A 13,882-nucleotide genomic window follows, 5' to 3' on the forward strand; every position below is an offset into this window, starting at 1 on the left:
ACTATTCCGGAGAAAATAACACGATGCCCAGCTGAACTAGAGAATCACCGTCATCGCAGTAGTGAATAAATTCTAATTCCATAGTCGGATTATAAATTCTAGTTCGCAAGGAGAACGACCCAAGTTTTCCCAAGCTGAAAAATCCCGAAAAAGACGGGATATATTTCATAAAAAGACAATAACAAATTCCGCCGGCTTTTCGGCGGGATATGCAGTCTTTTAGGATGTTTCGGCTTGGAAAACTTGGATCTCGTCCCTTTGTTCAATCGCATAAGTGAATCATTAAATGATGTACCTATAATACTACAGCATGCATAAATAAAAACGATAAGAAATTCAATGTTTCCGGTGAAAGCCAATTGGCAAGCTAGATTATGGCAATAATGAAAAATGATGACAAATTCCCCCGGTCAGCAATTACATCTAACTAGTTAGTTTTACTAGAAAATTTTTATTTTAAAAGCGTCCCATGGTTAAAATTTTCACCTAGCATTCTAGTTGAGTTGACCATGGATCATGGTAAATTTTACCTTTGTGCGTTCATGGAAGTCCCATGGTAAAATTAAACGCACCTTCTGTTCGAATCAAACGTGACATGTAGTCTGCACAAATCAAGTGGCGTTGTGCATTTAATTTAAACCATCAGAATGGTAAATTTTACCACAGCGCTGTTTTCAGTGTGGCGGGAATCGATTTAGTGTACACGCTTACATGTGACTAACGAGTAATGGGTTATATTTGGGTAAATTTCAGTAACAAAAATCGATCAACTCGAAATGAGAGTGAGTGTGAGAAAAAGAAGCGGGCAAATCACAATCTACACATAACTCTTCAAATTGGTGAAATCGGCAATATTCAACCGCTTACATAGTTATTCTTACTGAAAATGTAGTAAAATTGTGTAGTAAAATCAACAATTTTTTTTTAGTCTATGCTAAATAACAATTTTTGTGGTGAAATTGAAAATAATATCAATCAGATTTACTACATTTATGGTAAAATTGGGCGATTTGTCCCTTCAGTTGAAAAACGTCGGTACTGTTCTTAATTTTACCATAAAATTGTAATTTCTACTACAAAGTTTTTTTCAGTGTACCCACCATTCATTCAATAAGCTATTTTATAAAAAGCTCAAATGACAGGAGACCTAACACTAATATTTACATTTTACAAGGAACATTTGCGGAAATGGAATGAAATGATGATGATGATGATGATGGCGAATTGATGATGGTTTGCATGCAAATTTACCAAAACAAAGACCGAGCCGTCCACTCAAAATTTCGATCAGCTGTTCGAATCTGTCTCGTAAAATGGCTTATATGGCATACAATATTGTACGTGGATTTCCCTATTTGACCCGACCGTTCGAAATAGTCGCTCCTTGAACGGTCGTTAGGATCGCCGTTTTCACCTTCACACCCGTTTTCATAGTAAAATCTGTCAAAACTGACAAGTCCACCACGTGCTTTTTGTTGTTTCTCTCGGACTTCTCTTTCTTTTTCCGATGATTTGACATCTGTTTTGGCAGACAAGGAGCAAAAAACGAGGCAATCTACCAAACATTTATTGCGTTTGGCAAACCTTGCTGCAAAAGTGAACGTTTGAAACAGGAAAGTGAACCGACCTTCGAATCCATTGGTCAAGTAAATCCACAATATTTTTGTTTTAATTTCGGGATTCGCTGGTTGGGATTTTAATACTTGGGTCACTTTTTAGTTGGGCCTCCGCTGGTTGGGTCATGGCCCAATTAAAAAGCAACCGTACGTCAAAATTCAATGTAAACACGGAAAACGGGATTGGGCGTCACTGGACATCATTTGTGATGTTCAAGTCGAAATACACGTGTTCAAATGGCTGTCCGTTGGCCCAACTAAAAAAACGAACTCGTTAGTTGGGCCGAAATCGTGGCCCAACCAGCGAATCGCGACTGTACCTCAACTAATTGCAAGTTTTCGCCAAGAGAAACCGTCCACTCCCATTCATCGAGGTGTTTTTCCTTTTGATGCCAGAAGCAGTGTAATTTCCAATATCGAAATTGTTGATTGATTTTGGCCCTTAATTCACCGGATGCCGTCACGAACCGTATTCATGCGTCTTGAAAAACAGGGAGCTTCTTGATTTGCCACGGTCACCAAGCTTCCACCCTTCACTTATTTTTTCAGGCCGTTTTAGTGGAAGGAGAAAGGTCCATTCTTCTGGTATTTCTTGAACAATTTCTCGCATATTGATGCTCTTGATAAATCTGCAAGCTTGATTTTCTTCATAAGATGCGTTCGTCACGCCATCCGTTGTAAGAATGACTTCTTGCCCGTTGACACCCGCCTTTTATACTGTTTGGCGTTGGCAACGACGATGTGTTATTTGTTATAATTAACCACGCCTACCAAGATGCAGCGAGCCAAACTTTGTTTTGTTGATCACACCTCTTGTGATGCAAACACCGAAAATATCATAGAGTGGCGAATTAACATATTTTTTATTGTAACACGAAATTATGTAACAATTTGAATAATGCTGTATTTATTGATCAAGCCTTATTCTCTACAATACTCTCATCCTCTACTCTTGATTAAAAGGTCTGCGGAAAATTGGAATTCATTTTTACTTTATATTGTTTGTATTATAAACATATATATCGTAGTATATTGTAAACTTAGTGCATGTGAATGACATATTCCATTTTGAATATTTTAAACAGTATAGAGCAGAGTTTAATATACTGTGGGGCAAAACCATTGAAGTTTCGGCCGAATGTACTGATTTATAAGTGCTAATCTTTTAGCTAAGCGAGGAATTAGAGATGGGCGGAACGGATCACTTCGATGAACTGATCAGATTTAGGTCATCCATTCTAATGATCCAAATCTTTCAACCGGAACAAATCACAAAAAAAAGTAAAATGTTGAAACGGTTGTCATTTAGACTCACACTTCTATCCATTCATACAATAACTTAACCCTCTCTTGTACACAAGCGAATGAAGCACCCCCCGGATAAAAAATATCATTAAAATATCATAAATTTTATTGTTACAACACCATTTAAAACATTATTTTTACCATTGAATATAATGGAATTTTGACAATAAAATCACATGAGAAATAATGGTTTTCCACGATAAAATGAATGGTAAATGGGACTTTTACAATTAAAAAGGGGGGTTGTTATGTATCTTTACAATAAAAAAATCGAAAAATTTCCATACAAAATTCGGAGCAAAGCAATTGATTTTACGGTTCTTCAATGGGATGATTTCGAGCGACAAAACAATAGAAAACATTGTGTTTTAAATGTTTTCAATTACTATTTCTATTGTTTTACAATAGAAATACAACAGGATTTAGAGTACATTATACTCCAATATTACAATAAAAATACAATACAATTAATTGGTTTACAATTTTTTTATTTTCAAATTAATTTTAATTCAGTTAAAACTTGATTTTAACTCATTTTAACTCGCATTGCTGTTACTTGGCTACGGGTGCATAAACCTGTGAAAATGTAAATTATTAAAGAATGTCAGTTTTATTAGAAGTACGTCTAGAAGAAAAGAAAAAATTACCTGCATCAGTTCTTATTATATCCCGTTGGTAAGATTGGCCAATGGTAGCCACTGAACGATCTTGAATCAGTGACCAGCAAGCAGCAGTATTTTATTTATCATATTATTTATATAGATATCATTATTCTGTAAAGAAACAAGGATACATGTTACCAGGTATGTCATCAGGTATTATGATGATGAAATTTTTATTTATTTTTTGTTCGGGATGAACCACTGTGTTCATTATGTACATTGAACTTTTGTATGTAGTATAAGATTACGATTACCGGTGGTGAGTATAAACCGTTTGTCAGCGCAGTATCATTACTTGACACTTTACCGGTCGCTACTAAACGCGCTGCTAAAACAGTAGTGCAGCTGACAGGTGACCAAATGTAACAGCGCTGCTATTTGATGAACTATTTATCAAATGTCGAACGTCACCGGTACAGAATGCAGCCACCAAAATGATAACCGAAAATAATGACCGATGCGAAAAAGAGTGACTAATCTAAAATGACAACAATGATCAAAATACTCGCGCCCAGTAATGATGCTCTAACGCGCACTAACACTTTAAATACTTACCACGGTACAGAAGCCGCTTGCCCAGCAGCAGAAACTGTAATGAAAAAGACACTTTCTGCACCATACAGTTTCATTATTTTCATCTCTTCACTAATTATAAACAAAACTGTACACGCTCAAATGAATTCAGCCATTCTCCGAATAAAATGACAAGTAAAAGTTTTTGTTTCCTTTAATTTTTTTGAATTAAATTTTTTATTGCATAACATTTCTAGACCTGCAATATGAAAATATATACTTGCTAATCGGTATAACATTTTTATTCATTTAATAAGCAAAGCTATTGTAATTTTTATGTTTTCAATTGTTAATTCATCAATATAATAAATCCATGAAATATTCCAAAATTATATTAATACACTTACATTAGACGGATTTCCAGATCATCCAAACCGAATACTTTTAAAATTTGTTTAATTTTTGAATATATTATAAGCAATACTAAACATAAGCGAACAATAAAAATATAATAGAATGTATCGGTAACATTTAAATATATTGTTATTTTAATGGACGTACAATAAAGATCTTTTACAACCGTGAACATTTTACAATAAGCGTACACTAGTTTGAATTGTATGCCACACAATCTATTGTATTTCAATGGGTTATGTCATACAAGTTACTGTAAATTTTTATCCGGGCCATAATGAACTTTCCTTTTTGACATGTCCTAACAAATGGTCAAATAATTTGCTGATTAGGTGAACCGGATGTTTAAAAATAATGAGCCACAAATCATTCACTCACATCAAAGATCCGGATCATTTTAACGGTTCCGGATCTGAACGCCTGTTTCTACCAGGAATAGTCAAATAAGTATTATCAACTGAAAATCGATCATATAAGGTCCAATTATGGTGTGATAACAATATTTGTGGGGGTATAACAACATAACCTTTCTCCGCAATTTCATGATCCTGTTACTGTCGTATTTATGTTTTCTTTTATTGCTTGGTAGGATGAATGTCAAAAGGAAATGTCATTGTCATTTCTGTTCAAAAGTTTATAGTAGAATGTTGAAAACTCAGCACTTACTATCCAAATCCTATCTGATCACTATAAAAAATACCAATTCCATTCTTTATTTCATTCATGTTTAACGCAATTTTAATCCAATCTATTCTAATCTATTGCGCATAAGCCCCAAAATTTTATTCCCACCTTTGGGTTTCCGCGCCGAGCACTCAGCGCCAGACTCGGCGACAAGGAGATAGTGGTCAAGTTGGTACTCCTGATTTTTTGACAACTGATGTCGATTGGTTGTGTGAGTGCACCGGTGTCAAAAAATATAACTTTTAGCTGAAAATTTAGTTGTCAAATGCACATTTTGACAGCAATGTAGATGTATGAGTGAATAAAATGTGCAAATGCTCTATCGCGGAAGCAGTCGCTGAAGGCAAGTGTCAATGGTTTCAGTGACGAAACGAAAAGTTTCAATGCAAAAAGCAATAAATTATTCCAAATGCAATCTAAATTTATTCCGTTTTTTTTAATCAAAATTGTATTCCATATTCAATTCTAAGTCTAATATAATGGAAATCCAATACTAAACCAATTCAAATCTATAACAATTAAAATCTTCAATCATTCCAAACTTAGTTCATGTTCCATCCAAATCCAATGGAATCATACCAAATCTGAATGTTATGTACAATCTAATATAATTCTCTCAAATTTAAATTTAATTTTATTTCAATCCATTTGCATAAAACTTAACGCATTTTCTCAAATATACGGAAAAAAAGCTATTCGAAACCCTTTTTTTTATATGAAGTCCAATTGGATTGCAATTATAATGTCTCATGCAAAGATGGCGATGAATCAGTATTAGGTAATTCAAAATTACTATAAAAGCCCTAATTACCTCAAATGCAGGAAAACATCTATTCACATTATATCTGATTCCTTATCCATACTCCTTTAAAATACCTCTGTTTTCCATAAATTTGCGTGATCTCTTGTTTTTCCATATCTACAACTTATCAATTGAGTGTTTACGCCTTGTCTCAATTTGTCTCAATAAGCGATAGCGCAGCAGTCAAAATACATGAACCAATCCTTTTGAAACTTTTTAAATAATCTAAGTCCCAAAAAAATTTAAATTTGTTTTTGATACGTTTTAGAAAATAACTTATGTTTAGTCCAAAAGCTTTCCGAATTCATTCTAAATAAAGTTCAACGTCAACCTATTTTTTTTTTCAATCCGATAGAATCTGGAGAAGTCTCTTGGAAAAACTTGCTAAGGCCCGATGCCCACGTAGCGTCAACGCTGCGTGCACCCGGCGTTAAAAGGACGCATGTGTGCATCGGGAAAAAGCGGTAACGCAGCGTCGCCGCACCGATGCACACCTGCGTTTTTTCAACGCCACGTGCACGCAGTGTTGAAAAAACGCAGGTGTGTAATCGGTGCGGCGACGCTGCGTTACCGCTTTTTCACGATGCACACATGCGTCCTTTTAACGCCGTGTGCAAGGAGCGTTGAAAATACGCTACGTGGGCATCGGGTCTAAGTTTTTAGATGAAACCACAAAAGAAATTATGGGGTTATTCCAATAAAAAAAATCCCGAGAGATTGCGGAAGAAATCCTAAAACTATTCTGGGAGAGCTGCTAAAGATTCTTAAAAGAACTTAAAGATTGCTGGGGAACTTCCAGATAAATTTTCCAGGGATCCTAGATGAATTCCCAAAGCATTTCATGTTTGAATTAATGACAGAAAAAGAAACATGCGGAAGATTTTCTGGAAGAACTACTTGAAGCACATACTCAACAATTACTAAAGAAACTTTCTGAGGGATTCCAGGAAGACCTCCTCCTTGGAACAACTTGCAAAAGGAAAACAGTTGAATTTTCTTTCGCCGAGCAATCCATTAATATTTAGGGTTCTAGCGGGCGCCGGTGCGCATTGCTCTTTATTATAGCTGATCTATAAAAATGAATATTTTCCTTGCTATTTAATTTACGCCGAAATTGTTCTTCAAAAGAAAAACAGATTTCCTGCAAATTTTTTTATCAACATCAAAGTGACGTTTCTCAATATAGAAACCCTGTATTGAAATTTAGCAACTCAGTATACTGCCGCGATTCGCATAAGAGTCCCATGTCGATTTTTGACGATTTTGATTTTCTTTCAGAAATAAGCTTAAAATGAACTCATCTTTAAGAAAAACTGATAAAATAATAGGCTTTGTTCTAGGAATTTGGAAATTAAAACCCACTTGTGTTGTCCCATCTTGCTATTTATTCGCATAATAGTCACATTCCAGATTTTGATACACTCTCGCACAAAACTTCAATGTAGTTATGGTCCATTTTATAGTTCCATAGCAATGTATACAGATAATGAATATTATGTCAAATTTTTAGAAAGATTGCTGGTTTTATCGATTTATTAGAATTTTCTTAATTTCTCGATGTAAAACGGGTTTGAAAAACTCAACAGCATGTTTCTCAAGTTGAAGAAAACTGACATGGGACGCTTATGCGAATAGGGGCAGTATATGGGGCGCTAAATTTAGAAACTCACGGCTAATTTTGAGTTGCGTTCTTATTTTACATTCCTGTTTAAATACCTCCGGTGTAAAAGTGGGTCTCTATAAAGGGCCCGGAAATAGCGATAGGGAGGGACCCAGATGGGGATTCCCGTGAAGGTGCTCTAAGAGCACCTCCACGGGAGTCCTCATCGCTATTCTTATTATAGCGCTCCCTTCCGAGTGCTATTTTAGGATAGCACCCCATCTTCCCACCGGTGATTTCTGTTTTAGGAATAGCGACTTTGTATTGCCTGATTTTCTCAAAATTGCACGCGGCGAGCCCTTCATGAAAGGTACCGCCGCGATTTTTTCCCCGTTTACTTAATTCTTATGGGTGAATAGCATTGCGGTGTATCGTTTGCCGCGGCCGTACCTTTCGACAGTCATTCGCCGCGTGAAGTTTTGTGCAAGTACCCATTTGGGAACATTACAAACGCCGCGCAGTGTATCATATCCAGAAAATCTGACAATAAACATATTGAGTTCTCACCGGGCGTTGCTAAGTATGTACCTCTGCTTGATATCTATAAACCAGAGCGTTAATGAATAAAGGATTCAATGAATGATTAAATTTGTTATGATTAAGTCATTCAACTCTATGATTAAAGATTATGATTAATGATTTAATCATTTTTGACAATGATTAATGATTATGATTAACGATTAAATTAATTTTTGACAATGATTAACGATTATGATTAATGAATAAAACGTTTGGAGTATGATTAACGATTACCGATTGTGATTAAACGCTGACACGATATGTGTATGATTAATGATTAAAGATCGGTATGATTAATGATTAATGATTATGAATAATCAAATTGAATGATTTGCATATTGATCAATTATCAAGTAACATTTTTACCAGATTGGGTTATTGAAAGGTATAAAAATTAAATGATTATGATTAAAGATTAATGAATAAAAGCGATGTATGCAATGATTAAAATTGATGATTAATGAATAGACTCAAAACAATTATGAATATGATTAGTGATTAATGAATAAATGTAAAATTCTATGATTAACGATTAGTGATTAATGATTGAATCATATTTTTTATATGACTATGATTAATGAATAATGATTAAATAGCCCATTATTTATTAATCATGATTAAATCTATGATTAATCACTAATGCTCTGCTATAAACAAGCTCTGCATCCCCTCTTCACGATACATACATATTGTCGCGCTTATCTTTTTATAGACTTTCGCGGCGATCTTACTCTCGCAGGCTCGACTGCGAAGGTAGACGTCAAGATAGCCGCCGGGTTAAAAGATAGGGAAAATTTTCCCTCTCAAAATGAAACCACGTGCTTTTCGCCAAATGACAGCAGTACTCGATTGTATTAGTGAGAGGCAACCGGAGTCACTGAGTACATGAAGAGTGTTTATCATGACAACTGTATACGTTGAGTAAGATTTTTATTGACTCTGTCGTGTTTAGTGACTGTTGCGATTACCTGAGAAGCAGCCAGCAGGACGCCGCAGTATTCTAGATTTTCTCTAGATGCATACACTGTAAATCGACAATACTCATTAAAGAGTAAAAATGACCCATTATTTACTGATATATGGAACTGTCAAAATAATGGGTACATTTATTTTTTTGATAATGTGTATTTTTCCTCCATTCCAAAGTTCAAAGCTACTACCCATTAATGGGTGAAAATAAACTTGTTCACATTGTTGGCAGAACAGAACACAATGGGAGCGGAGGAATCCCGAAAGATTTAGTTGTGAGTATTATTTTCGTTTTAATTAAACTTTTGAAATAAAACTAACTACAAACTGTTTGCTAACAGCTCATGGAGACATTGGACAATTTGCCGCCATCGGAAAACAAAGACGAAGTAGATCGCCATCAATTCAGAATGCCGCCGTATAAGTGGGATCGTCGGTTGTAACGACGCTGTTCGGATTTTCCGGAAAGAATGGAACTTCCTAAAAACCTGCAAAACCATCAAAGGAACCGATCTAGAAGAGTGCGACGGGATGGCAAAAGTTTTGATCCTACGGTGAAAACACTATTCTTAGTACGTTATGGCGTATTTTGTTTATATTTATAGTTTGTATATCCTGGTGCATATATGTTTTCATTGGAATAAAAGCTATGCGAATTACATGCTCCGCTCAATTATTAAATTATATTTACATTTTTTATGTCAGCGAATGTTATTTTTTAAATAATAAAGAGTGATTTTTACACATTTTCCTGCAAAGCTTTTCAGGAATAATGGGTAAAAATTACTCGCTGGTTTGACGTATGAGTGGTTTACTCATTAATGAGTAAACGCTGTTTACTCTTTTAATGAGTTGAACTATTTAACTTCATAATGGGTACTATTTTACCCATTAAAGAGTACTTTGCTGGCACAGTGTAATAAAACATCCAAATACACGACGTTATTCGTTAAAATTAACATTTTAAAGTCTAACCGAATTCGCCCTATAGACCCCCTGGGGGTCCATAATAGGAAATTGCTTCCCTATAGTCGACACTTCATTTGATTTTCATGTCCCGTTTCGGGACGTTCTTCTTCCCTATTATGGACCCCCCAAAATATTCCTATAATGGACACTCTCGTGTTTATTTTTTATAGAATGGTAAAAAATCATCTAATTTTATTTTCCATAGCATTTCCAATGCATGTAATCAAATCATAGGACTGTAAGGTAGGTTCTCCCGATAGAATTTCATAGCAAAATGTTGACATTGTGCAGTAATAATGCAAAAATGGCTGGAGGGTCCACTATTGGGTACTTTACCCTATTTTAAGTGTGAAGGGCCCGGAAATAGCGATAGGGCCCCAGATGGGGACTCCCGTGGAGGTGCTCTAAAAGTGGCCTTAACGGTGAGAACTGTGAAAGGGTGAGAAAATATTGTTTACCAAAGCAGTTTCGCTCTTTTGAAATGTTGGTGTCGAATTCAGCGTCAAAAAATTTTTTTTGGCTGCGTTCACTGTGTTTGTTTTTCGTTAAGCGTGACCTTTTATTTACCAAAAATCTGTGAATAAGAAAGTAGAAAAAGTTTCCAAATTCATTGGCAAATCTGATTTCAAACGCTATATTTTAAGCATTTTAAGTAAGTGTTTAATTATTTGAAATAATCCATAACTTAGGTACATACATATCCGTTCTTCCTATTGCAGAGGTTCCAAATGTCTTCACAATCAATTCATTATGATGCCGCCCTCGGTGGCCCGATAAAACTACCGGATGAAATCGATTCAATTCACTTCAACGAGGATCGCGTTACTGAATTAAAATGCTTTCTACGGGCTATTACAAATACCGAAAATCAAACAAAACTGGTGCACCAGTCGTTGCCGCTTCATATGCGCCGGCGGGCGATGAGCTACAATCCCAAAAGACTGCCAAGAAAGTTCCGCTCGGCACACGTCGCGCAGTATTCTAAAAGTGGGCTGCCGGAAAAGAAAAAGAGACCATCGAGGAAATATAGGAGAAAAGCTAGAAATTTGCTGCAAGAGTACAATAGACGAAAACGAACATACATGTGGATGGAAACGCACATTTGGCATGCCAAACGTTTTCACATGATTCCAAAGTGGGGCTACAAAATCCCATACACTCCTACGAACAAGGGACACCGGGCTTGCTATCGAGCAACGGCTAAACACTGCCTCATTCAAGATATTTCATACTACGGATGTATTGAGATTCAAGGACCGGAAGACGTGATGAAGAATCATTTGCGGCGGATATGCAGTGAGAAAATTGGATTGACAATTGCTGCCAAAGCTTTTCTAAATGGCCAAAGATCAGGAAACGTTTTTGTGTATAAGAAAGACCAATATCCTAATCAATGTTTAGGTGAAATCAAATTCGTTTGGAAAAGCGAATCATCAAAGAATGAAAAGCGAATTCTGTGGATGTTTGTTCATCCTGCCTTTTATAAGGAGTTGATGGAGGAACTTGTGGTTTTGTTCGAACTAAGAAACGCTTACAGAGATGACTATTTGAATTCAGATGAGCCGCTGAATGTCTCGAAAATTATTAAAAATGTGGGAACAGTTCGTATTCCGAAATACGAGAATCCATTGCTGTCGATTGAAATCAAAGCACTGAAAGATACGTTAAATTACTTTCGGCTAACCGGTCCATTATCTCATGCGGTTTTGACTAAGTCGCTAAAACCTTACCAACAAGATATCAGCAAAAATGTTGATCATTGGTTTTCGGATTGGATACAAACGACCGGCAGTGAAAAATCCCATATCCAACAATTTGCATTTTGGGAACAGTCGAAAAACCTTACAACTCCTGCAGTGCTTAGTCCAGGTCTAGTGGTCAGCTCAGTTATAGAAGATCCCAGGCTGAATCGAAAAAAGAAGCGAACCAAAGCACTCCCAGATGCCATCATAACGAATCGAGATTTGCCAGAAACAGGTTTGCAACTGTCGTGCTCTCCGATATGGAACGAATCGATTCGAGACATTATCACCACCAAAATGCTATCAACCCACCAGTTGAACGTCCTGAGAGGCAAACAGAGCTTAGTTCCCGGTGAGCCATGCGCCTTTGAGAACGACATTCAGCCCGTCCCAATATTGCTGATACAAAATCCCGGTTCCCAGGATGCCGATTACAAACAGCTGGGATATGGTGCCGGATGGGACTTAATTGCCCCCTCGGGATACGGGCTTCCTATATGGCAAACGTTGATCATGTGGGGAGCGAAACCCGCCGGACTGAAAGAAACTGACATGCAGGCCCTCGAATCTGGAATCGACACACATAGAGTGCCGGACACCGTTCTAGGTGAGTCGGTAGCAATATATTTTGTTCGGTTTTTTGTTTGCTACTACTAGAGTACCATTGATGACTGTTTTATAAAAAGTGTATTATCCTTATTGTCAATCGAATTAGACTGTTTTTACTTACATTGTAAATACCTACTTTGAAACATTTCAAGAAACAGGAAACCAAATTTCTGTTTTTCTATATTTTTTTTTGTATTGTATATACTCCATTCAGTCATTCTAAATTTAGTTTTATCAGTTTTGTTTTACAAATTATTCTCGAGGTGCTAACACAAATAATTATCACATTTTAGGTCGAGCTGAGAGCGACGTGGAGTACGAAGAAAAGTGGTATAAATATTATGCTAGACCTAACAATCGACGTATTAACTACAAAAAGCTGGCCATCGCCTCCCCATTTCGATGTCCCTGGCTACAGCTAGTTTCGGAGTGGACTGGAAAGAAGGAAACCGATTTCTATGTTCTAAGGGACCAGGAGTCCCTTAGCAAAGCTCACCACGCTCTGAACCGTAAATTCAATTTGAAATCGGCCCTGCTGCCCCCTTCTTCGCTGATTCCATTGTATCTGACCATGAAAACTAGGGGCAACCCGGGGGACAATGCCTTAATCTGTTTACCACTTCGTTCGGACTTTCGTCAAAACAAGCAAAACAGGCTGGGCAGCGATTTGCGTCCTGTGTACACAGAACCACTCCGCAAAGATCCGCAGCAAAAAGAGCGACTCCTGCTCCGCAGTCAGCATTTGCGGCTGTTGAAGCGTCTGCGTAATAGGAGGATCCGCCAGAAAAAGGCACTTCAGCTCAAAAATCCGGGTACTTTAATTCGAATAGCGAAACCTCAGAATGACAAACTCATCAAAGAGCATTTGACAAAAGTACGCGAATTATGGCTCCCGGCAAATCCAGAAAGCATCCGTAATCAGTGTAGCAGAGAATGCTTTGGGTATGTTACGCAATGTAACTTTGGATTGTCTGAGGCAAAAGTTACGGCCTTGGGTTATGTTACGGCCAAGGGCTTAGAAAAATTGTACAAAACGTGTACCAAAGGAACATTCAAAGTGCTTGTTCGGGGTACCAAATCGCGGTGCTATCGTTTTGCCACTATTAAAATACGAACAGACTGATGTTCCTTACAGAAGACAGAATGTTGCTGAAAACATGTTAAACAATATATGAATTTAATAAATTTGTGTCAAGTAATTACGACTCCCTTCAAAAAAAACCTATGGATTGCCCGTGTGAAAACGCTTTCTGTCGTCGATCTATCCAGTCCCGGACATCTCCCACTTTCTGACTCCCATCTATGGACAGGATCCGGCTTGTTGATCGCAAGCCACTGCAAAACCGCTCAACATCCTCTCATACGATGCCAAATAATTTCTCCTGAAGACTTCGCAGCACCCACACTAGTGGGTCAGT

At 36.9% G+C, this 13,882-nt stretch overlaps 1 protein-coding gene across 1 annotated transcript; it reads left to right on the forward strand.

The window, feature by feature from the left end:
- Positions 1-10,615: 10,615 nt before the first annotated feature.
- LOC134220393 (ribonucleases P/MRP protein subunit POP1) lies at positions 10,616-13,663 on the forward strand. Its single transcript, XM_062699452.1, has 3 exons — positions 10,616-10,765; positions 10,833-12,462; positions 12,758-13,663. The coding sequence occupies exons 2-3, from the start codon at positions 10,842-10,844 to the stop codon at positions 13,585-13,587; spliced, it is 2,451 nt and encodes an 816-aa protein (XP_062555436.1). The 5' UTR covers positions 10,616-10,765; positions 10,833-10,841; the 3' UTR covers positions 13,588-13,663.
- Positions 13,664-13,882: the final 219 nt, after the last annotated feature.

Source organism: Armigeres subalbatus, chromosome 3, assembly GCF_024139115.2.
Source record: "Armigeres subalbatus isolate Guangzhou_Male chromosome 3, GZ_Asu_2, whole genome shotgun sequence".
Taxonomy (NCBI): Eukaryota; Metazoa; Arthropoda; class Insecta; order Diptera; family Culicidae; genus Armigeres; species Armigeres subalbatus.

Bases quoted from the DNA above. Each gene is read 5' to 3' on its own strand.
- LOC134220393 (XM_062699452.1), top strand. From the start codon at position 10,842: ATGTCTTCACAATCAATTCATTATGATGCCGCCCTCGGTGGCCCGATA. The intron at 12,463-12,757 runs GTGAGTCGGTAG...ATCACATTTTAG, and splicing joins AGTGCCGGACACCGTTCTAG to GTCGAGCTGAGAGCGACGTG.